The sequence below is a fragment of the Jaculus jaculus genome, chromosome X (assembly GCF_020740685.1).
Source record: "Jaculus jaculus isolate mJacJac1 chromosome X, mJacJac1.mat.Y.cur, whole genome shotgun sequence".
NCBI lineage: Eukaryota > Metazoa > Chordata > Mammalia > Rodentia > Dipodidae > Jaculus > Jaculus jaculus.
Window position 1 is genome coordinate 147,071,464 of NC_059125.1, and position 26,641 is coordinate 147,098,104.

General features: G+C 40.1%; 1 protein-coding gene across 6 annotated transcripts in view; it reads left to right on the top strand.

Moving 5' to 3' along the window:
• Aff2 (AF4/FMR2 family member 2) overlaps window positions 1-26,641 on the top strand; it is a 551,228-nt gene that overhangs the window by 484,828 nt on the left and 39,759 nt on the right. For all 6 annotated transcript variants that reach the window (XM_045140221.1, XM_004668938.2, XM_045140222.1 and 3 more), the window contains 4 exons: window positions 14,860-15,019; window positions 17,199-18,224; window positions 21,101-21,222; window positions 25,412-25,634. In XM_045140221.1, the coding sequence (XP_044996156.1) occupies window positions 14,860-15,019; window positions 17,199-18,224; window positions 21,101-21,222; window positions 25,412-25,634 (1,531 nt within the window). The remainder of the gene's footprint in view (window positions 1-14,859; window positions 15,020-17,198; window positions 18,225-21,100; window positions 21,223-25,411; window positions 25,635-26,641) is intronic.

Consider the following 26,641-nt stretch of genomic DNA (forward strand, 5'->3'; position numbering starts at 1 on the left):
GGTTAAAATCAGGTATGGTGATACCACCAGCCTCTTTTTTATTGCTCAGTATTATTTTAGATATTCGAGGTTTTTTGTGATTCCAAATGAATTTTTGGATTGTTTTTTCTATTTCCATGAAGAAAGCCTTTGGAATTTTGATAAGGATTGCATTAAATGTGTAGATTGCTTTAGGCAAGATTGCCATTTTCACAATATTGATTCTTCCAATCCAGGAACAAGGGATGTTTCTCCACTTTCTAGTGTCTTCTGCAATTTCTCGCTTGAGTGTTTTAAAGTTCTCATTGTATAGATTCTTTACTTCCTTGGTTAGGTTTATTCCAAGGTATTTTATTTTTTTGATGCAATTTTGAATGGGAGTGATTCTCTGATTTCATCCTCTGTGTGTTTGTTGTTAGCATATATGAAGGCTACTGATTTCTGTGTATTTATTTTGTATCCTGCTACATTGCTGTAGGTTTTGATCAGCTCTAACAGCTTGCTAGTAGAGTCTCTACGGTCCTTTATGTATAGAATCATGTCATCTGCAAATAATGATAACTTGATTTCTTCCTTTCAAATTTGTATCCCTTTTATGTGTGTTTCTTGCCTTATTGCTATGGCTAAGACTTCCAAAACTATATTAAATAGAAGTGGGGACAGTGGACACCCTTGTCTTGTTCCTGATTTTAGTGGAAAAGCTTCCAGTTTTTCCCCATTTAGTAATATGTTGGCTGTAGGCTTGTCATAAATAGCCTTTATTATATTGAGATATGTTCCTTCTATTCCCAGTCTCTGTAGGACTTTTATCATGAAGGGATGTTGGATTTTGTCAAATGCTTTCTCTGCATCCAATGAGATGATCATGTGATTTTTGTCCTTCAACCCATTTATGTAATGTATTACATTTATAGATTTGCGTATGTTGAACCATCCCTGCATCTCTGGGATAAAGCCTACTTGGTCAGGGTGAATGATCTTTTTGATATACTCCTGTATTCTGTTTGCCAATATTTTGTTGAGAATTTTTGCATCTATGTTCATGAGGGAGATTGTTCTGTAATTTTCTTTTTTTGTTCTATCTTTGCCTGGTTTTGGTATCAGGGTGATGCTGGCCTCATAGAAGGAGTTTGGTAGAATTCCTTCTTTTTCTATTTCCTGGAAAAGCTTAAGAAGCAATGGTGTTAGCTCTTCCTTAAAAGTTTGGTAAAATTCAGCAGTGAATCCATCCGGGCCTGGGCTTTTTTTAGTTGGGAGATTATTGATAACTGTTCCGATCTCCATGTTTGTTATAGGTATATTTAAGTGATTAATCTCATTTTGATTTAATTTAGGTAGGTCATATAGATCAAGGAAATCATCCATTTCTTTCAGATTTTCATACTTTGTGGAGTATATGCTTTTGTAGTATGTCCCTATGATTTTTTGAATTTCTCTGGAATCTGTTGTGATGTTACCTTGTTCATCTCTGATTTTATTAATTTGTGTCTCTTCTCTCTTTCTTTTGGTCAGATTTGCTAAGGGTTTATCAATCTTGTTTATCCTTTCAAAGAACCAACTCTTTGTTTCATTAATTCTTTGGATTGTTCTTTTTGTTTCTATTTCATTAATTTCTGCCTTAATCTTTATTATTTTTTCCCGTCTACTAATTTTTGGTTTGCCTTGTTCTTCTTTTTCCAAGGCTTTAAGGCGAAGCATTAGGTTGTTTACTTGCGACCTTTCTAATTTCTTAATATAGGCACTTAAGGCTATAAATTTACCTCTTAGAACTGCCTTCATTGCGTCCCAGAGATTTTGGTATGTTGTGTTCTCATTATCATTTGACTCTATAAATTTTTTGATTTCCTTTTTGATTTCTTCATTGACCCACTCATCATTTAGTAGTGTATTGTTTAGTTTCCATGATTTTGTGTATGCTCTAGAGCCTTTCTTGCTACTGATTTGTAGTTTAATTCCATTGTGGTCAGATAGAATGCAAGGAATTATTTCAATTTTCCTGAATTTGTTAAGATTTGCTCTATGTCCTAATATATGGTCTATTTTAGAGAATGTTCCATGTGCTGCTGAAAAGAATGTATATTCTGCAGCCTTTGGATGAAATGTCCTGTATATATCTGTTAGGTCCATTCCTTCTATGACCTCATTTAGTCCAGATGCCTCACTGTTTATTCTTTCCCTGGATGACCTGTCAATTGATGAGAGTGGGGTGTTAAAGTCACCCACCACCACTGTGTTTGGTGTTATCTGTGACCTTAGTTCTAATAGTGTTTGTTTGACGAATTTGGGAGCCCCCATGTAAGGTGCATATATGTTTAGGATTGTAATGTCCTCCTGTTGGAGTGTGCCCTTAATCAATATAAAGTGACCTTCCTTATCTTTCTTGACTAACGTCGGACTAAAGTCTACCCTGTCTGATATTAGGATAGCAACCCCTGCTTGTTTTCTAGGCCCATTTGCTTGAAACACCGTCTTCCAACCTTTCACCCTAAGATAATGTCTATCCTTTGTAGAAAGGTGAGTTTCTTGGAGACAACAAATTGTAGGATCCTGCTTTTTAACCCAGTCTGCAAATCTATGTCTTTTCGTTGGAGCATTGAGACCGTTGATATTAAGAGATATTATTGAAAGGTGTGTATTTATGTTTGCCATTTTTGTGTGTGTGTTACTGGTTCTACCTGTGCTCTCTTCTGTTAACTGGTATTTGAGTATAGCTTGTTTTTTCTAGGTTCCTTATATGTGTGCTTTTCCTTTTGTTCAGCATGGAGGATTCTATCGAGTATTTTCTGTAGAGGTGGTTTTGTCTTCAAATACTCCTTTAACCTGCTTTTGTCATGGAATGTCTTTATTTCTCCATCTATTTGAATGGATAACTTTGCAGGATAAAGTAACCTTGGTTGACAGTTGTTATCTTTCAGAACTTGGAATATATCACTCCAAGCCCTTCTGGCTTTAAAAGTTTGTGTTGAATAATCTGCTGTAATCCTGATGGGCTTGCTTTTGTAGGTAACTTGATTTTTCTCTCTAACTGCTTTCAATAATTTTTCTTTGGTTTGTGTGTTTGGAAGTTTGATTATAATATGGCGAGGGGAGGTTCTTTCTGGGTTTTGTCTGGCTGGGATTCTAAAGGCTTCATGTATCTGTATTGGCACCTCTTTCCCAATTTGGGGGAAATTTTCCTCTATGATTTTGTTGAAGATGCCTACTATGCCTCTGGAGTGGAGTTCTTCTCCTTCTACTATGCCCTGAATTCTTATATTGGATCTTTTCATAGTGTCCCGAATATCTTGAAATTCCCACTCATACTTTTCTATAAGTTTGTCTTTCTCTTTGTTGGACTGCATTAGGTCTGCCACCTGGTCTTCTAGCTTAGATATTCTGTCCTCTCCCTCATCCATCCTACTGGTGAGATTTTCTACAGAGTTTTTTATTTCATTAACTGTGTTCTTCATTGCTAGTAATTCTGACTGGTTTTTCTTTATTATTTCTATTTCCCTATTTATGTCTTGTATTGCCTTCTTTATTTCATTAAATTGGTGTCCCGCCTCTTCTTTGATTCCTTTGATTTCCTCTTTGATTTCCTCTTTGATTTCTTCCTTGATTGTTTTCATGTGTTCTTTGACCTCTTTGAACATATTTATAATTATTCTTTTGAACTCTTTCTCAGGCATTTCCTCTAACTCTTTCTCTCTGGAGGACATTTCTGATGCATTAATACGTTTAGGTGATATTTATATCATCTTGCTTTTCAGTGTTTCTTGTGTTATAATGTATATATTTTTGCATCTTGGATTAAGTTAATGCTTGGATTTTCTAGCTAGCTGTGTATTCTTAGCTGTATCAATTGATTTGATGTAATATATTTTCAGGGTAGGACCTTAAGGTATTAGGTGTGGCTCTTAAGACTCTCAGAGTATCTATAAAGATGTTCTTAGGGGTTGAGATTCCCTGCTATAGGAGTATTCAAGCAGGCTGAGTGGAATAAAATACAGGTAGATTCTAAAATTTAACTAAACACTGTACACATTCAGTCAAAAACAGCCCCAAGTATGTATGCAAGAGTAGTTATTATAATGACCAGATCTTCTATCAACAAAGAAGTTTAGATTTCTGGTCTTTTGAGGGATCCAAGTCAGCTTGTGACCAAGTGAGACCCTTCCCTGGTGCAATCCCAGTTACCTTGGGTGATTTTGGTCTCAGTCAAGTTGCTGCCTGGGTCGTCGGGCTGCTGTTCTGATTTCTGGAGCTGGGCACTTGCTTTTCCTATGGGGCAAACCGAGCCGCTGCTGCTGCCTCTGCTGCTCCCGTAGCTGCCACCACCGGAGCCACCACCGCTGCTGAAGCTGCCGCTGCCATGACCACCGCCGCTGCTCCCCCCGAAGCCGCTGCTGCGGGATCTGCCGCCGCTGCCGCTCCTGGGTCCGCTGCTGCTGTGGCCGCTGGTACCGGTGCTGGAGCCGCTGAAGTTGCTGCCGAACTCTGCTCTTGCTTGGGTCCTGCTGTCAGCCCAAGTTGGCGTGGCCGGGTCCCAGGTCGCTGCTGTGTTCGCTGGAGCTGGGCTCAGGCGGTGGGGGAGGGGAGGGAGCCGCGGCTGCTCTGGTTGTCTCGCTGCTCCACGTCTACCTCGCGGTCTTCTCCTCCCCTGCTCGCCGCCGCTCTCCCCTCACGTTTCCCGAGTTGCGGAGAGCGCGGTGTGAGGGGAAAATCCCGCACCTGGCTTTTCCTGAGCTGGTCTGGTGGTTTTCTGCTGCGCCGCTGTGCGGTGTTTGGCCGAGCTGCCTGAGCCGCTGGAGCCGCTTTTCCCGCCTGTGCGGGCTCTGGATGCTCTATAACTCTTCTACTTCTCCGCTGCCGCCTCAATTTCCTATACACCTCACTTTTTAGTAAAAGCGTGTATTTTGCTGAGTTTTTTTGGTCTTTTTCCCCCCCTAGGCTGCTTTGGCGTGGTACCTACGCCACCATCTTAACCGGAAGTCCCCCATACTTTTTATCAATCCCAATGATGTTCAAACATCCCCATAATCCAAGGTCTTTTAACTGAGCCATAATATAAAAAAATTCCCCCCAAACCCATAATGGCACAGAATAACCATTCATACTGCAAAAGATGGCAATGGGCCTAGCAAAGAAAGATTCAGCTAATACAAGATTTAAAACAACCAGGGCAAACATCAAACTCTATAGCTTCAACTCCTACAACTCTAGTCAGTGACAAATCTCCAAGTCTGATAATTCTAACCAGCAGCAGGTCTCTGGTTTGCCATTTCCATCCTTCTGGCTAGGAAACTCACAGTCCTGGCAAACTTCATCCAGGGCTAGCAGGTCTCCTTGACAGCCATCTTGTGGCCCTGGCATCTCCACTGCAATCCAGGGTTCATCCCCATGGCCCCATGGGGTCTCCACGTAGGCATCCAGCAAACCTGCTTCACACTGCCCACGGCCATTTCCAAAACACAAGACCATGTTGCAAACTCAATGACCTTCTCTTTCCTGCATTTCTTATACTCCACAATACACGGTAGGGTGCCAATTTGTTAATGGGAGGGGCGGATAAAGGAGACTTTGAAGAACAGGACACTCCTTGAGCATTCAAGACTCTTCAAAAGAGTCTGCATTCTTCCTGTTGCCCCAGTACAGGTCAGCTGGCCCAGTCTCAATAGTTGTTGTCTCTCAAGCAATTTGCAGGTAAACAGGCAGCAGTTTAGGCCCCCCCTTTTTTTTCTGTACCCTATCCCTCTGCACATAGCACCAGGGCACAGGCATAACAACAAGCTTTTCACACAAACCGGCTCTACTCCAGTCCAAGCAAAGCTTTTTCTCATCCTCACAAGCCAAACCTCACAGTCCACTGTTCTTACTGTATTCACGTCTTGCAACTCTGAACAGAATAGTGCATCAAGATGTACTTATAGCACTGCAAGTCATCTCTTAGGCCAAGGTTTCAAAGCCTTCCACATTCCTCTTGAAAATCAGCTCTAAAAGGCCAAAACCCCACAGTCAGTTCTAACACCAATCCCACTCTTTGGTACCACTGTACTGTTGTAGTCAGGTTCGCATTGCTGGTAGAAATCACACAACCAAAAGCAGCTTGTGGAAAAAATAGGTTTATTTTGGCTTACAGGCTTGAGGGGGGAGCTCCATAATGGTAGGGGAAAATGATGACATGAGCAGAGGGTGGACATCACCCCCTGGCCAACATAGGTGGACAATAGCAACAGGAGAGTGTACCAAACACTGGCATGGGGAAACTGGCTATAACACTCATAAGCCTGCCCCCAACAATACACTGCCTCCAGGAGGCTTAATTTCCAATTACTACAGGCTGGGGAGACTAGCATTCAGAATACCTGAGTTTATGGGGGACACATGAATCAAACCACCACACCACGATTTGGGGAATTATTTGTATAGAATAGTTCCATGAAAGAGGGTATTTCATAAGAACATTTCAGGAATAATTGTTTTAAGAAGCTTGAGTTTTACCATGTTGAATTAAAATTGACACTGCGCAATCAACTTTTGTTGCTATTAGAAGAAGCACAAACAATTATGAAAAAGAGTATGTATATTGTTTCAATCTTTAATTTCAAACTCACCGTTCACCAACTTCTTTTTTTCTCCAAGAGCTTTTATCTAAACAGGTATGGGTAGATTTTAGCCTTGCTACTGTCAATGTGGTCCAGCAGGATTATCTATATCATTGGCATTGTCTACCCCAAACTCAATAATCAGAATTCACACATCAATAAGATATCAAAGTGAATCTTTATACAGCACAGTTTGAATAACTCTGAATAACAGAGTTCTCTTACCCAAACGACCATATCCTTCCTGGTTTCTTTAAAGTCTATGTGAGGTACTACCTGCCCTTTACAGATAAAGAAAATGAGACCCATATATTGAGTGCTTAGCCTAAGGTCACACAATGGCACAGTGTCCATGATCACAATAAAAGCCACATCAGACCATCTGATGCCCAGCCCCATGTTCTTCCTGTTATACTAATATAGTCTATTTAAAACCAGTGGGAGAAGTATAGCTCTTTAAATGTGTGAAATAGAATAAAGATGGGCACATGCAAGAAGAGCCCAAGGACCTGGGTCTAGTTTGTCCCCCCCAAAATGACAACTCAGCCCTGATTGATTACAAGTCAATGAAACTATGAAGTTCCATTGTTGCAAACACTCATTAGTATCACCTCCAAAAGAAAGTAAATTCCAGGGAAGTAGGAAGAAATTGGCACTATGTAATGGGGATTAAAAAATGTGTGAGGCTAGTTCTTTACAGTTATTGTGAAATCACAGCTCTGCAAGAATATTTACCCTCTTCTTTGGCAACTGTAATCTACCAGCATTTTCTTGACTGATTCTTAGCTCATCAGTTGGCCAATAAGCTTTCCAAAATGGCTTTGTGCTTCTGTTAAGAAAAAATAAGTTTTATAAGCTTGGAAGATGTGTTTAAGTGTAAGGGGATATGTCTGGTCACTATTTTAATTATTTGGATCTTTAATTTATTTTCTATCATTGCCCTGACAAGTCACCTTAAGCTCAGTGGTTTCAACCATAGCAAATCACCTCAAACAATAAATATAAGTTTGCTTTCTTTGGGTTCTGGAGATAAGAATCCAGATATGAGTTTTACAAGGCTAAATATCAGTGTGTGTGCCACATTTCTTTCTAAAGTCTCCAACGGAGATGCAGTTTTCTGTGCATTTGCATTCTTGACCCAATTTAATATCTTGTCACTATAGAACCCAACTCTAATTTTATTGTTCACTATAAACTAAGGGGTATTCCCAGCTTCTAGAGGCTTTCACAATCCTTGGATTTTGGCTCTCCTCCACCATAGTCAGCAGGTCAAATACTTCTCATATTGTATCACCACCTGCCTTCTCCTATCACTAGTAAAAATATATTGGATTATATTAAGCCCACATCAGTGAGGTAGGATGATCTGCCATCTCAGCATCCATAATGTGTTGATGTATAAAAATTACCTTTAGCCAGGTTATGTAATGTATTCACTAGTTCAAAAGATAAAAGCCTGTACTAGTTGGAGTCAGTCATTATTCTTCCAGCTACAGACATCTCAGTAATTCAAGGCTTTAAACACTGTAGTGCACAGTTATTTGTTTAAGAAAATGAATATAAGTATATAAGTAAATAAGTATGGATCTCATTCTTTGCAATTAAATAAAACAGACTTCATTTTACACACCAAAATCAGATATTACTGTAAATACACAAGGCACACATGTTGGACATATAATTTACTCCCAGTCAGAGTGTGGCCCAGGTCACAATAATATTTTACTGTCTACTCATCAGTCACATCAAAACATTTCAAAATAATATACCTGATTGTGAATTGCTTGTGATAACCGGAGAACATAAAGCATTTTGTTTTCAAGTGGTACCCAAAGTCATCCCAGGAAGGAGGGCAAGCTGCTGAGGTCATTGGTTCCCTCTTGCCACCCCATCCTTCATTTCTACCAAAGCAACTCTGATTTTAACTGTCTGATATATTATGATTCTGCTCATATTCTCCAGGGCTTTCTATTTCTTGATTTACATTTGACTAGAAAAATATGGGTTTGGGAAATGAATGGAAAAGGGAGCAGAAATTCAGAATTGGAGACAGACAAAAAGTAGACTATGGGGGTGGAGAGACGGCTTTGAGGTTAAGGGGCTAGCTTGAAAAGCTTAAGAACTATGGTTCAATTCCCTAGTACGCATGTAAGCCAGATGCACAAGGTGACATATGTGTCTGGAGTTCGTTTGCAGTGGCTAGAGGCCCTGGTGCAACTATTCTGTCTCTTTTCCTCATTCTCTATCTCTTTCTCTCTCCCCTGATCTCTCTGTGTGTTTCTCAAAATAAGTAAATAAAATAAATGTTTAAAAATACATAAAGGGCTAGAGAGGTTGCTTAGTGGTTAGGGTGCTTGCCTGTGAGGCCTAAGGACCCATATTCTTCTCTCCATATCCCATGTAAGCCAGACACACAAATGTGGGGCAAGCACAAGATCACACATGCCCACTTGGTGGCACAAGCATCTGGAGTTTGATTGTAGTTCCTGAGGCCCTGGTGCGCCAATCACTCTCTCTCTGTTTTTCCCTCTCTCTCTCTAACTCTAATATTATTAAATAAATAAATGAAAACCTTAAAAATGTAGACTATTTCCATTTCCTAGCTGGGAAGATCCAGGGTTCTGAATGTCTGCTTCTAGTGGCATAGCATATTAAAGCAAATACCTTGCTCCTGCCCTGAAACTCAGAGTTCAGAAAGTAAAATGACAGTGGAAAAAAAATAAGCTGAGATGGTGATCCCATTGCAGATAGGTAAGGATAGTATTTAACTAAACACAAGTATCTCTTGCAAAATATCTCATGCTGGATGTATTGGCAAGATCTGGGCCTTTTGAAACTTGTTACCAAGATCAATACCCCATGGACTTACCTTGTCAAATCTTTATTTGTATGTTTCCCACTGCAAAGTCATTACCTATTCTAAAATATTCTTTTTGATGTCCACAAAGTTCAGTTGAGCAAGACAGTCACTTCATCATTCTTGTTTATCTCTTGAGAAAATAATTAGACTCAAACAGCACCAATGCAGATGTTTGGTTATCTGAAAGTATATAATGAAAGTACAGCAAAATAGCTCTACAGAAATGTATTTTAGTGTGTTTGGGACATATGTGTATGTGTGTTCACATGTGCGTGTGTATACATATGTGTTAGTATGCACATATATGGGTGCATGTGTGAGGGGAGGCCAGAGTTTAATGTTAGATATCTTCCTAAATAGCTCTCTATTGGAATTTAGAGATCACCAAATAAACTAATCTAGCTAGCCAGTAAGTACAAGGGATCTCCTGTCCCCACCTTTGAATGCTAGGAATGCATAGTAAAGTCACAATCCCCAGCATTTATATGGGTCCTGGGAAATCTGGGCTCAGTTTTTCTTGCTTACATATCAACCACTTTACCCACTGAGTAATTTACCCAGGCCATATTTCTAATATTTTAATGTTTTGCCCAGATATTGACGTGAGACTTTTCTGAGTAGAAGTGTAATTCACTGCACCCATGATTATCTTGGAGGGCATTCAGAACAGAGCATTCCCTTTCTCATACTACCCATCTTCAGATCATTTGAAAGCTCTCATTCTATGATCTACTCTCTTCCCCACTCCAAATTCTTCTTCCTACATAATACTAAAATATTTCCAGTTTCTTCAATATGGCTTCCAGATTATGCCATTATTACATATACTATTTTTTATTTATTTTAAAATATTATTTGAGAGAAAAAGAAGAGACAGAGAGTGAGCATGGGTACACCAGACCCTGTCACAACTACAAAAAAACTCCAGATGCATGCACGACTTTGTGTATCAGGCTTTACATGGATACTGGGGAATCAAACCTGTTCTATCAGGCTTTGCAAGCAGTGCTTTTAAGCACTGAGTAATCTATCCAGCCCTCTTGAATTTACTCTTGAGTTATGGTGTCACAAATGGATCCTATTGATGATAGAGGTATCTTTTCAACATGAAGATTGCCATGGCTAGAAACTAGGGTACCCTTAATGATATATCTTTTAAAGTCCATCATTTCTGCATGATACTCTCAAGTCCCTCAGATCAGTGTCAACCATGTCTGGGTTAATGTCTCCCAAACTTTTACTCCCAGTGATCTCAACTTTGATCTCATTTCTCAGCCTTAAATTCCCATATTAAGGTCACTGATGATTTTATAAGAACTGCTTTATCCAATATGGCTTACAATACTGAAAACTTAATGAATGAGGTTGGATTTAAAATGAGACAGTCTGATGAATAAAGTAGCAAAGCTATCTTTGAAAGGTTTGAGCAGTTGATTTTAAAGTCATTAAAAATGAGGGACCTTTGAGAAGTTTTATTCCAATAGAATTGAAGTTATGGAGTACACATTTAATATTTAAGGACTTTGGTATAGATAGTTTCATATATTGAATGTTAATGATTTTTGTATCACACATCATCTTTGTTATAACCACTAGACTTAGTTAAAATGAAGATTATTAAAACATGAGAGTAAATGATGTGTTGGAAATAATTTTAATATAGTCTTGGTGAATGAAGAATGTATAAATTGTTCATTATCCTTCATCTCCTAGGCAGCATCTAATATTACACAGTCTTCCTTCATTCATAGCCACTTTAATATACATTTGCAAAATAAATTAGTGACATACAAAAATAAATGTAGCAGAAGTAGGAATTTAACTAGCTCAACAGCTTACAGTTTTCATTGAGTAACTGAAAGTGAAATATTGTGATGCTTTGCCAACTTGAAAGTCCCACAGTGGATTATAGACAGCAGTATGGCTCTGGGCCAACTATTCCAATATTGATGTTTATTCTACTTTTAAAGCCAGTGTTTCAGTCTTGGACTCATTCTATTGTCCTTGGGAAGAGTCCTAACTACAGAAAGTGAGGCCTAGACATGCACATGTACCTTCTAGTCCTCAGCAAACTGGGTGCAGTGACTTCTATCCAGGTCTATTATCTCTTAGTGACTTATTCTGAAATTCAAAATTTTTATATTTCTATGAGTTTGAGACAAATTAATTCAATGATGCATTTGACCTAAACACATGCGAACCCAACAGTGAAGATTCCTGAAGCAACATTTTATTATTAAGGGATAGGTTCCCAGATAAGCATTATATATGTACTTATGCATGCCATATTCACCATATTAATCTTGAAAATAAAAATTCTATGTACCAAAAAGTATCTGTACTTAGACTGGCTCTGGATAAATAACATCAACTTAAATGTTTACATATATACATATACACACCCTTATGTACAGTTTCCTACTAAATCTATGAAGTTTTCTTTTTTTTTTTTGTTTTGTTTTTCGAAGTAGGGTCTTACTCTAGCTCAGGCTGACCTGGAATTCACTATGTAGTCTCAGGCCTTGAAGTCATGGCGAACCCCCTACCTCTGTCTCCCGAGTGCTGGGATTAAAGGAGTGCACCACCACAACCAGATGAAGCTTTCATTTTTATTTAGCTTAAGGTTCTGTTGATCCTGGTAAACATCTTTGTTGGGTGTATAGCACTCAAAAGCTTTGGTACTGAGGGAGTTATCTCAGTGATTATTTTCTTTCTTGAGGAAATAGCTCAAAAATATTTCAGTATATGGCAATTCTGTCCAGAAATACCCTGAAGTAAATTCAGAATCTACTCTAACACAATATCATCATGGTAACCAGCTTCTTTCAAGAAGCCATAAATTTCCAGGCATGGTGGGGCACACCTTTAATCCCAGCACTTGGGAGGCAGAGTTCAAGGCACCCTGAGACTACCAAGTGAATTCCAGGTCAGCCTGGGCTAGAGTGAGACCCTACCTTGAAAAATCAATAAATTAAAAAATAAAAAGAAGTCAATCAATGCATTGGCGTGAATAAAAACTAGAATGTAATAAATTTGGATCTAAATTGTATGTTCTCACCCAGTTCACCATCTAGTATTCTCAGTATCACAGGTGCTCTATGTTATAATTGAAACTGTACTTAGGAATAATTGAGGTCAAATTTCCTTAGTCTCTGGATGTAGTATTCACATAGATATGTTTTCTTAATCTTTATTTAGTAAGGAAAGATAAAGAAAAACAATTGATTCAATTTAAAGGGTACTTTGCATAAATATGGAGTCATTACTGGCATTTAAAGAGAGATATGTGACATGCAGAGAAATGAGTGCTGAGTTATACGTCTCCACTCTCCTCTGTTAGAGAAATATTCACACAGGTTCCCAGGAGATAGAGTCACTTATTTCTGCTGCTTTCATCTAATCTATTGGTGTGTTTGGCAGAGGAATGTACTTGTGGATAGCATTTACTTAGAAGATAGTATTTTAAAATAAGCACTTTCTCTATAAAAGAAAATGCTTTACTTGAGAGATTAAAGGGCCAGATTTTAGGAATGGAAGGTCCAAGTAATGAAAAGCTTGGTAAACTGTGTGCTGAATGGTGACTGAGGAGGAGCCCACATTGCCACAGAGGGATCTTATTTCTTCCCCCCAAAACAGCTGAGAATAACTTTATCCCAGCTGGTGACAGTTGTAATGTTATCGAAGAAGCTGGGATAAGGGTAGGAGATGGGGGCATGGACTATTGTGAGTTCAGCTTCTATAGTTTTGGGCAGGGTCATCACTGAGGTGGATCTGTCTCAGATCCTCAGGGTGGAACCAGATGACTAGGTGACCTCACTGAGTAGCAGACCTGCTAGGAGTCAGATACTAACACTGAAAGCAGGACCACTGACAGCAAATCCTATGGGCCTCCTGTTTGAATGCAGCTGGAGGTTGGAGGAATGCTAAGTGGGAAGACCTTATAGGAAGAAAGGAGAGTCAGGTGAATGACCAGGCAGAAAAGAGAAGCCAGACTTCGATGATAAGAATGATGCACTGCCTCCCCCATAATTGAACCCTTACTCAGATGCTCTTCAGAGGGGGATAGAGTTGAAATGCTGCAGGGAGATGAGCCCCCTGCAGTAAGACTTGAGAGCAATTGCTTAAAGAAAGTCAAGCAGAACTCAGTCCAAAGAGACAATGAACAAAAAGAACAGTAGCATGATATGAGGCAGCTGGAATTGATTTGTTACAAGGCATGGAGACCAAGTTATTGGTAAGGAAGAGTTCATTCTCAAGGCAGAGTAGCAAATGGTGTCACTTTCCAAATGCTTTGCTTGGTGCGCACCACACATTTCAAACCAAGCATTCAAGATGAGCAGCAGTGCTCCTTGATAAGAGTGTCACAGAGTTTTTCTAAAAATTATGGTGGAGGAGGCAAAGAAATTCATTCTCTCATTCCCTTATCCCTGAACTCCACAGATAACAACTAAGGACCACCTAGTAACCTGGGTACTGATTTTTAGGCACATAGCAGTCAATATGCAGTGCAAAACCACTGTCTTTTGAAAAAATTGTTATTATGAATGTTCCAATATAAACACATTGCATATTGGTCATTTTCTCATGTGGTTACACTCGAATCCTCTCTCCGCATCCATATTCCACAGAGGGCCCTTCTCAATGGGCTTGCTGGTATACACTGTGGGGTCATAGATATACCAATCTCAGTTGAGGTAGGGACAATTTTCAGGATATACGTTCCAAATATGTGGCTCTTAGTTTCTCCACCCTCTTTTCCACAATGTTACTTTAGCCTTGGTGGGAGTATTATAATTCTCCTTTTGTGTTAAGCTCTCTACATCCTCTGGTTTTCTGCTTTGATGAGTTTTGGGTCTATCCTGTGTCTCCTACCATCTCCATGGGGAAAGTTGTCAGGGTATCAAGCACTGCCATTTGAGGGAGCTGGGGCACCATGGTATCTGGTGATAGGTTTAGCTCTCCAACTGCCATGAGGCAGAGGAAAGCTCTGCCTCCACCTTACACCTCAGTTTCCTCCAATGCAATGAGAGAGTACTCTCATCTGTTCCTGGGGATAGGACTATAGTGGGTTTCCAAAGATCAGAGTTCCTTGAAAGACTTTGGGAACATACAAGATGGCAACAGGAAATGAAAAGCTAACTACAATAAGTAGTCAATTAAACATCTAAAGCCTATGTGGAATGTGAGAACATCAAAACTGTCCTAGGAGGAAAGGCACTGAGCATGGAAGCCAAGATGCAGATCCAGTTCTTGTCAAACCTTTGACTTTGAGTCAATCACTGGGCCCTGGAGCCTCATGTTCCCTTGCTATAAAATAAGTACCCTACATTCAACTTGGCTGGTAGCTCACAAACCATAGGCCCCTATGCTGAATTAGGCTGTTTCCATCTACTTTGAGGCTAGATGAGATAATAAATGATGCAATTTTTCTTTCAGCCCACTCTTGGACGCACCTCAGCCTCTCTCTGCAGTGCCAGCCAGTGGGGGCTCCGTGAGCTCCAGTGAGTCAGAGAGCAGCTCTGAGTCCGACTCTGACTCCGAGAGTAGCACCACTGACAGCGAAGCCAATGAGGTACCTCGTGTGGCCACACCAGAGGTGAGTCAAGTTGCCAGAGCCCCAAATGCAATCTACCTATACCTAAGACAGTGGCCAAAATAGGTGTATTCTTCCAGTATACGAACTTCAGCATAATAACTATTTCAGAAAAGTAGCAGGGATTTGACAGCATTGTTTCTCAAAAGCATATATCTGTACATGTCTAAGATATATAGATTGCTTCAGGGAGATTCTAAGATATACAGACTTCTTGCTGTGGGATTCATTTGCTATCACTTAGCTACTCTAAGCCTCCAACATCCTTTTTAAAATATTTTATTTATTTATTTATTTAAGAGAGAGAGAGAGAGAGAGAGAGAGAGAGAGAGAGACAGAGAGAGAGACAGAGAGAGAGACAGAGAGAGACAGAGAGAGACAAAGAAAGAAAGAAATTAAGAGAAATATTGTGGATAAGACAGATAGAGGGAATGGGTGTACCAAGGACTCCAGCCACTGCGAACAAACTCCAGATGCATGTGCCACCTTGTGCATCTGGCTAACGTTACTGGAGAATCAAGTCTGGGTACTTAGGCTTAGCAGGCAAGTGCCTTAACCACTAAGCAATCTCTCCAACTACACCCCCCCCCACACACACACACATCTTTTTCTTAACTGAACCAACAAAGCCAGTCAAGATCCAATTCTGGCCCTGGGGATACCAATCCTATTCTACATTAAAGGTCTTAAAATTATGAGTTGACTCGATATATGGAAAACTAAAGAAGTACAACTTTTCATAAAGGTAAAATAGTAGCTGAGAAGTCACATGCACTGTATTTCAATTTGCATCATATGTCTGAAGATAATAATTTATGAAAATATTTAAACTAGCACCATAAAATACCAAATTAATAATCTTGAAATAAAATATTTTACCCTCCCCATTCTCTGAATTCAGTGTAACTGTTCCCATTCCCTGAGCCTGCCACTCGGGGCAGCAAGAAAATGCATCTTATCTTCCATGTCTCTTGATATACTGGTTTTCAGTAATCAGAAAGGAATAATAAAAGAGGCAGTAACCATATTGTTGACTTTTCAAAATACAGCAAATACAAAAATGCTAGTTGGGAAGAATAAACACAGGAGCAGGAGGGGGACAGAAGAGACTAATGGGGAAGTAAATTTGATCAAAATACATTATTTCCATGGATGTAAATGTCAGCATGAGCACATTATTATGTATAATTAACATATCCTAACATAAGAATTTCACATAAAAATGACTACTTATTGAATAAGGGCTGAATACAGTGCCTGGCTATTGGCTTGTATTTTCTCATTTCATTACTACAAGCCTGTAGGATCATGATCGTGGTTTCTCTGATGGCAGTGTATTCTTATGAGACATTAAACAGAGCCTTTCTCAGGATCTCTCAGACACACAGCAGCCAAGCCAGGAAGGCAACCACATTTTTTAACCCTAGAGGTCTGTTGGGCTGGAATCAGAGCTATTCAAGTGGTTTTAATTCTGTTACTCTCTATTGCCTAGTTTTCTACAATTGATGGTTTTCAAAAGGAGTGCTCTTCCATAAAAACAAGGGCCTGGACTGCACTCCTGACTTCTGTAGCTTAATAGTAGACACTGATGTCGATATGCATGTCCCCATACTGATTTTTTTATTTTGCCCATTTAGCAAGGAAAGTACAGTGGCTTAGGAGGAGTCATTTTCCCCCAATCTTCATCAAAATACAAAGGGCTTGTTCTGTTGTGAAGGAATTTTCGCATCATATAGAAGACCCTGGTACTTCAGTGCATGGAAAACATTTCCTCTGAAGGACACTTGAGACACACTTAGATGTCTCTTCAGGACCAGTGACCATTACCTCTGCCTCCTAGTGAGAGGTTGAATGACAGCCCCTATCAAAGAATTTGAGGAACAGGTCATCTGGTAGGCATCCCTGACTATAATCTCCTGTGAATGACTTCTTGCCAGAGCAGGGAATATTATCAGAGGAAGAGTGGAAATGAGTTTAAACAAGTAGACTACAGCTGTTTGTATGTGGTTCTTCTTTATCTAGCCAGACTGCAAGGAAAACCAGTAATTAGATTTTTGTTCACAATATAAGTTTGTATGAGTGTGTGTTTGCATTTAAGTAACATAAAAAACAGATTGTGCAGGTCCTCTTATATTCTCCCTAAAGGTGAAATTAGTTCTTGCTGATGTTTCTGTTTTTGTAGCCTGAGCCCCCCTCAACCAACAAGTGGCAGCTGGACAAATGGCTTAACAAAGTGACATCCCAGAACAAGTCATTTATTTGTGGCCAAAATGAAACACCCATGGAGACAATTTCTCTACCTACTCCAATAATACAACCCATGGAAATTCAGGTGAAATCAAAGTCAAACCCAAGCCAGGTTCTGGCTGAACCCAAAGAAAGGCCTCTCCTGAGTCTCATTAGAGAGAAAGCCCGCCCACGGCCCACTCAGAAAACTCCAGAAACAAAGGCTTTGAAGCACAAGTTGTCAACATCCACTGAGGCAGTTTCTCAAAGGACAGTTGGAAAGAAACAGCCCAAAAAGGTTGAGAAGAATACTAGCTGTGAGGAGTTCACCTGGCCCAAACCAAATATTACCAACAGCACTCCCAAAGAAAAAGAAAGTGTAGAGCTTCCTGACCCACCACGAAGCCGCAGCAAACCCACTGCACACAAACCAGTCCCCAGGAAAGAACCAAGGCCTCACATCCCTTTGGGTGCCGAGAAGAAGAAGTATAGAGGGCCTGGGAAGATCGTGCCAAAGTCCCGGGAATTCATTGAAACGGACTCATCTACATCTGACTCTAACACAGACCAGGAAGAGACCTTGCAGATCAAAGTCTTGCCTCCTTGCATCACTTCTGGAAGCAACATTTCAAAATCCAAGGAACCAACCAGTGCCAGCCTAACCCTAAGCACTTTGACCACCACCACCAGCAGCAGCAGCAGCAGCAGCAGCAGCAGCCTGTCCATCCACAGTGAGGAGCCAGCACTCTCACCTGCTCCTGTCATACAGAGGGAGCATTTGTCCCCTCTGCGGGATAATGAGAATCCCAAAAACCTCTGGGTGAAGATTGACCTTGACTTAATTTCTAGAGTACCTGGCCACAACTCAGTCCCAACAGTATCTGCTAAGATAGACCACAAGGAGACTGCCTCAAAACCTAAGCGTCAAACTGCTGCTATGAGTGTGGGAAAACCAGCCCCTAAGGGCAAGCGTAAGCATAAGGTAAGTAGTCCAGGGGAATGAGGACTGCCACGTGATGGTGAGCACAGTTGACTATTGAATAACTTTACCTGAAGCCTTGTGTTTACGGAGGCTAGTGGCAGAAGATTGGAAGCTTTGGGAAGACAATGATGCTTTCTAAGAGAAATATGCTGTTTAACACATGACTGTGTCAAAGTGATAGGGATGAATAGGGTTTGACAGCCACTGGCAAGAATAAATATTATGGTACCTGAGAAATCATCATGCATAGGAAAAAAAATACATGAAAGAATCCCATTCCCCAAGCAGCCAGTCCCTGGAGTCAGGTTTTTAAGCTGCCTCTGTTATTAATAATTTCTGTATTATTACTCTGCAATCCATTTTCCACCCCCACATCCCAACCAACAGGTTGCTCTTGTGTCTACAATGGCCTAGCATAGTCATTTGTTTGGAAAAACATTAACACATGCATCATTCAGTGATACTAGGAGTATCTCAGCTACTACCAGGCAAAATGTTTTGTACAACCTGCTAGGATACCTGATTATACAGTGGAATTACTTTATAGAAATCTCACCCAAAGGTGATTTGAGAGTAACTGTAGGCCTACAAAGAGTAATAATAAGGCGAAATCTTGAATTGATTTTTTGAATTAAAATATATCTACACATGTTTTTATGGTCAATAGGCACATAAGATTTATGTCTAGATTTCCAATAGAATACTATTGCCTCACAGTGGAGTTTTATTTTATTTTTCTCCTTATTTATTTAAGAGAGAAAGAAAGAGGGAGAGAGAGAGAGAGAGAGAATGGTGTGCCAGGGCCTCCAGCCACTGCAAATGAACTCCAGATGTGTGTGTCCCCTTGTGCATCTGGCTTAGGTGGGTCCTGGGGAATTGAACCTAGGTACTTTGGCTTTGGAGTCCTTAACCACTAAGCCATCTCTCAAGCCCTTACAGTGGAATTTTGATAATCTTATTTTTCAAAGCATCATAGTGGTTAGAAAGATATTACTAATTCTTTTCCCAATTCCTTTCTACTTCCAGGAGGGTCTTGAGTATGGCCAGGAATAGTTCAAATTCCTGTTAGAAGCAGCTCACCAAGAAGGTCATATTGGCCTATTGAAGAGTACAGTACAAGGATTTGTCTTCCTTTAGCTGTAATATACAGGTTGAAAAGGAGAGGATATTAGAAAGGACTGGGAGGCAAAGGTACACCAAGAGATAAGAGAGTGCTAGGAAAAAGTAGAACCCTGAGGATCACAAGACTTGGGAGCAGTGGGAGACAGGAAAGTACTATAAAATTGGAGAGAGGTAGGAGTTAGGTGAGTGCTTAGAGACTGGGAACTGCTAGGAGCCAGGAGAGCACTATGAGACCTGGGAGCAAAGGTTGACTATAGAGCACAAAGAGACAACTAAGTCACAGGAGACTGAAGAGTACTAAGACATAGGCAAGAACTAGGAAAATGGGGAGTGCTTGCAAGCTGGGGAGGGCTTAGGAGACAGGGTATCACTAGGGCAGCTATAAGACAGTTGCTTGCCCAGAGTCTGGCTGCTCTAGGAGACTGGGGAACACTGAGAAACCACTAAGGTCTAGAAGACTAAGTAGGCAGCTTTAGGAGACATAGGGCACTAGCAGATGGGGCAATGCTAGGAGACTAAGAGCACTTGTAGTAAGGCAAGTGCACGCATGAGTGACAGGGGACAAGGGAGCATGGGAAGAGTCATGGGCAACCAGGGAATAGGCATCTCAGGTTAGAGACACAAGAGTACTGTGGGACCTGGGAACACCAGGATGCAGGGAATCAGTAGAGGATTGGACATCACTAAGTTCTAGTGGCCTGGGGAACACTAGGAGACTGAGGAACATTAAAGCATTAGAAATCAAGAATGTAAGGAGACAGGGACCAAAAGAGCACTAGGAAACGTGGGATGCTAGGATGTAGGTGACTACTCAGAGGTGGAAGGTCTTAGGAGAGTGGGGAATACTCAGAGATGGGTGAATACTCAGATATAAGAGTACTGAGACATTGGGCAATGCTCGGAGGTGACAGGGGATGCCAGCAGACTATGGAACACTAAAGGTCTAGGAGCACTGGGAGATTGTGAGCACTAGGGGAGCTTCATGCTGGGGAGCAGTAGGAAACAGGATGCAGGGACACTGGGAGCTCTGCTAGGAGATTGGACCACATTAGGAGAATGGGGGATGGCATGAGGCAGAAGAATTCTAGCAGATAGGCAAGTGCTAAAAGAGAAGCTCTGAGAGACAGGATGCCCAGTTCTGCACACTCATTTCTCATCTATCCAAGAAGAGTATCCCAAAATAGTAAGTAAGAGGTCTGGGTGCCTTTCCTTGCCATGGATTCCTCTCTCTTATTAATAATAAGTGTACAGACCATGAAAATGTCCCTTCAAAAACCAACACATTTAAAGCTTCAAAGGCATGCCTTCATATTCCCTTGTATATTGTTGATTTTATAGATGGCCTTTACATAATGCTCACAAGCTACATGCTGCTTAGACAGGATTTATGCTATGTTAGAATTACAATGTTAGCTTCCAAACTATTCATTTGTAAGGGCATTGTTGATGAAAGAGGTACCTGAAAATTACAGTCTCTTCACTTTTGTTATGACATTTCCTTGCCACCCATTTTTTAATGGAAAGTTTCCACTGGAGTTTAGCCCTCTCAAATGCCAGTTTTTTGATAGGACTAGACTAGGCAAACCTGATTGCTTTTCTGACTACTCAAAGGTACACATTTAACTCCCCAACCTAATCTAGACATTAAAATAGAAGTAAACTGTCCGCCTTGCTTATTTTTAATGCATGAAACATGTTTGTCAGCATATGTCATGTATTGACACTCTGTGTTTAATTTTTTTTTCCTGTCAAAGCCAGCAGAAGTTGCAGAGAAAATCCCTGAGAAGAAGCCACGCCTGGAGGAAGCCACCACTATCTGCCTGCTTCCCCCTTGCATTTCGCCAGCCCCACCCCACAAGCCTCCCAGCACTAGAGAGTGAGTTTGCCCTGTCTTTGAGTGATGGTCCCATATAAGCGATCTGACTGTTATGAAATCCAATTTGAACAAATTTGGGACATCCTATTCCATTGGAATGTTAAGTGAGAAACAGGAGTTTCTCAATTCAGGCTTGACAGCTCTCTAGCCATATCTCTAACATGAGTAAAGGATGGAATGAAGAAAGGCTGTCTGGTTTGGAGTGACTATGAGCTTTTCAGCAACATTTCTTTACTCCAACTCAGAATGATCACTAAAATGAACCACAAGGAACTTTTCTGCCCTAACTAAAAGATGGCAAGTGAATTAAAAAGAGGAAGTATCCGCAAATACCTACCATTTTGATCCTATTGTCTACCTATGGCTAAGGTTCAACTCTGATGGCAATTAAAAAATTTCTCTTAACTGTAATAGAATAATGAAGCTGCTGCTTTTCCAAAGCCATTGTTGAATGTCAACACAAAGGTTTAGGACCACTAGCTATATCCTGAATTCCACAGAGGCTGAGAGAATGGCAGGTTTGAAGAGGCTAGAGCAATGGGCTGTTCAGAAGTTGTGCCACCCATCCAAGTGTGGGCAGCTCTGAGTGTGGGAACACTTGCTAAGAATTAGTGTGTGAATTCCAAGAGACACCTCTTCTTCTTTATGTATTTCTCTGTGCACATTTCTTGAGTCATTAGGAAAGCTCCTTGTCCCTTCCCCACTCAAACAGCATCAGCTTTCCCCAGAGAAGCCCAGCCTTCTGTCTTTAGCAAGCATTGTGACAGAGTTCTCTCTGTTTTATAAATATCACTTAACTAACAATCATGTCAGCTACTCAAGCCATTCTGTCTGGGTAATTATTGCAATAAATTCATTCAACATTGGAGATTACTCCCATCAAAGCCCAGTTTTGGAGCCTATTAGCAGCCGAAAGCAGAGAGGCAATCTGGACAACTGCTGCTAACAATTGATTTCACAGATTACTGTTTAACATCAGTGGTACGACATCAATCTGCCACAGATCAGATGTCAGAAAGAAGTTATCAGTTGATATGGGTCTGTGTTCTTAGTTTTCAATAAAAGCAATGAACAGACCCTTTCCTAATAGAACCACACTATCAGATAAAGCAATTTGACTTCTAAGATGCCTACCCTTCACCCTGAGGATCAGTACCTATTTCTGAAGTGTGTCTATATTCTCTAGTATAATCTGGCTCTTCCATATATATTAACATACTTCTAAGAAGTAGAAACCAAGAGAATCAAGCTGCTACATTTACCACAGGATGGACCAGACATGTGAGGAAGCATGGACCTTGATGACCAAAAATAGTCATTGAATGTTTCTCCTCTGGTCCAAGGAGAAAGGAATAACATGGCATCAGTGTGGTGCAGTTTCACCTCAGTTACCAGGCTGTGACCAGCTTAGACTACTTACAGGCCAAAGGAAGAGCTTGGGGCTGGAGTGGGGGTTGCCACCCCTACAAATTCCCTATTAAGCAACCTTACTAAGAAACCCAGTCAGTTGTTACTTCCTCCTTCTTATGGAAGAGTGATTATCAAGAATTAAGTAACTGTGTAGTGATTTAATGACAGCTGGAGTTCCCCATCATCCAACAGGAGGCTCTACTGAGCTCCTCCTCTTGTTTGGGGCTTGACACATCAGCAGGTAGAGTCATTAGCAATATTGATACACTTAACTTTCTTGTGTACTGTCCACTACCCTATTTTAAGAGACATGTACACATGCAAAAAATTCTTTTGAAAAAATATTTTTATTTATTTATTTTAAAGAGAAAGAGGTAGATAGAGAGAACGAGAGCACCAGGGCCTCCAGCCATTGCAAACAAACTCCACATGCATGTGTCCCCTTGTGCATCTGGCTTATATGGGTCCTGGAGAATCGAACCAGGATCGTTTGGCTTTGCAGTCAGGTACCTTAAACACCATCCATCTAGCCCAGCAAAAACTTATTTTATGATCAGATACTACAACAGTGAGTTTTTTTTAGTAAACATTCCCTGGGGGCACTTTGCCAATAAAATTACAAAGACTCCATGGTCCTGGGATGCTAATAAATGGATTAAAAGAAGGAGATGACATTGATACCTATTGTACAGACTGAACTTTGCCCCCCTTGCTTAGATCAGTAGCAGATGGAAAGACGTGGATATCCAACTGCAAATCAATTCCCTCTCAGAGTCAGCTTACCCTATAGACCCCACTACCTTCCTGACAAGCTCACGTAGTAGGAGAGTTCTTACAAGTAATGGATCACTTCCTATAGATGCCACAGCAATGCTTGGAGTGTTTCTATTTTTAAAAGCTCCAAAGACTAGGGACCTTTGTAGTTATTATACTTCTGTGCTCTGATAGTAATACCACTTCCTCATGGACAGCAATGTTGATCCATATACTCACTGTCATTTTTATCAGAATCACGGCTTTGTTAAAATGGTTTAACATTTCAAAGAAACTCTAAAATCATTTGGCAAGCATTTCACATTAATTTTAATCAACTAAGATAATGGCAGGGACATTTTCACTTTGAAAAAACCCACTGTAAGAAAGTAAAATGGACATATAGCCACATTTATGAAACAAAAGATGGGGAAAATAATATGTATTATTTTAATTACCAAATTTGTGTAACATCATTGAAGTAGAACAAGGAGATTACAGAGATTACACTGATTTCTGTTTCAGGAAATCAGACTACTTGAATGCTTGTTCATCTTTGATTTGTTGCTTTGAGATCTAGTAAATCTATATATCTAGATGCTGACTGAAATTGACCAAGAGGAAAACATAAATTCTTGTTGACTTAATTTGGTATTGAAAATTGCAGTCAATAATCATGAAAGTAAATGGCTGCACAGTGCAATATTAGTTGTCCACAAAAAAGATTAAAATTCAAGTAATCTTCATTGATTAGACTAAGACAGTAACTAAAATGAAAATCCATGACCCAATTACCATGTAAAGCAGTTAGCATAAGATTTTAGTTGTTCTTTTGTATTTGAAGTCTCAGTCTATTTGATGCATTTGATAGTGTCCATGTAATGGGCAGATAAATCACTTTAAAAGCATGGGAGTACTTTTAGCATTGCACATGTTTCTTGTCAATATGGCTGAAGAATATTTTAAATGGGGTTTTGGGGAGTACATTAGTACTCCAATTGAACAAATTAAGGCAAGGGTCTTTTTATGTTTTGGCATTGGCATAGAACATTTTGTAAATGTAATTTGCAATGTAGTCTATAATTTATTTCTAAGTGATGTATATGCATAATATTTCTTAAGTTAAATATGTTTTCACTTATTTTTATTGTACCATTTATTGAATAATTGTTCAGTTATGACCTAGGGAAAAATAAGTAGAAACTATCCTCAAGAAAATAGCGAGATTGAAGACTGCATCCCATTTTCTTTTTTTCTTTAATTTTTTTCTTGTTTATTTTACTTATTTGAGAGCAACAGACAGAGGGAGAAAAAGGGAGAGAGAGAGAGAGAATAGGCCCTCCAGGGCTTCCAGTCACTGCACACAAACTCCAGACGCATGCACCCCCTTGTGCAACTGGCTAACGTGGGTCCTGGGGAATCAAGCCTCGAACCAGGGTCCCTAGGCTTCACAGGCAAGCGCTTAACTGCTAAGCCATCTCTCCAGCCGTGCATCACGTAGTCTATTAAAAAGAACGAGCTGACTTGTAGCCGTTGAGACACTTGTCTATGAAGCCTAAGACCCATGTGACACTTCCCAGATCCCGTGTATATCAGAAACACAAGATGACACATGCTCATGGTTGCACATGCACACAAGGTGACACAAACATCTGGAATTCGATTACAGTGGCTGCCAGTTATCTCTCCCTCACATTTGTTTGTGATATCTCTCTCTCTCTCTCTCTCTCTCTCTCTCTCTCTCTCTCTCTGTCTCATAAAAAAGCTAATCTGTTGGGATTGTCTCAAAAAATGAATCTAATTAACGGTGATCATGATGGGTAGCAAGTTGCAAGTATCACATTGTAACACATTCCATTCTGTCTAGATCTCTATATCTCAGTCTCTATGTATATTATATATACTCTACCAAAGGTAAAAATATCAGTTTACACATCACTTCTGTTAAAAGTAGCAGCAGAGAGGAGAAAATGCGAATGAAGGGAGATAAAACTTTATGACACCTTGTACTTTTTTGTTTCCACAGAAATAATTCATCCAGGAGAGCAAACAGAAGGAAAGATGAGAAACTGTTCCCTCCCCCTCTTTCCCCACTGCCAGAGGACCATCCACGTCGCAGAAATGTCAGTGGCAATAATGGTCTCTTCAATCAAGACAAAAACATATCCATGGTTGGACAAATCACATCAAGCAAACCTAAGAGAAGTGAAGGCAAATTCTGTGCTACTTTCAAAGGAATATCCATAAATGTAAGTGTCTTAGAGGAAGTACTATGTCAGGTACAAGCAAGGTAACCCAGCCCGTCTGCCTTGACTTTACCCAGAGTTGTTGCAATGAAAAGGGAGGCAGATGCACATAAAAAAAAAAAAAATGGATGCATGTCTGAATACAGATACACAAATTCTCCACCATTTCAAAACTCAACTATTCTAACTTGGGACGAGTTCTTTCATTCCAGATTAGTTCTTGCCTGCTCTAAAGAGATTGCACGTGCAGAGCCTCACTTGGAATCTTGGGTGTTGTAATACTGTATAGAGCATTTGGCATGCAGGAGGCATTGGTCCTCTAGTGAGTGAAAGAGAAAGTGGATGGGAAATAGGGCTACCCAAGGTGGCTGAACTGGGAAGGGAACTTCAAATTGCCTCTTTCTAACACTCAGATTTGTAAATGTGAATTGTTTAAAAAATGATTGAATAGGATTGATTTCCAACAGTAAATCTGTAGCTGAAATTGCTTAGTAATTGTTCTAAGCCAAAGGACTTTGCAGTCCTTTCCATTTTCTGCATTGCAGCTTAAGTTACATAAATCACAGAACACTCGTATCATTTTTCAAGCCCATACACGATGTCATTTTCCTCTCTAGATACAGACACAGAAACTGTCGAAACCACCAGCCACAATCTAATTAATGGATGGAAATGCCACTTTATCTACCCTTCAATATATTATATTTTAAAAAAGCATTCACATGCAGACATATCACCCACATGAAACTTGTCTTTTTTTCAATATGTGTTTTTCAATATAAAAACACATAACTGAAAATTTCTAAGCTCTTAAGTATTTGGTACCAATTCTTTTGACTCTGGACCAAAAGTTCCCATTTAACAACTCATGAAAGGCTTTGAGAATTATTAGGCTTCAAGACCCCAATATGTAAGCCTCCATCATCTAAGAGGACTGGGATGATATACATATGTATGGATATCAAAACCAGTATAATAATTTATACTGGAATGAAGTTGGTCTTTTCTAT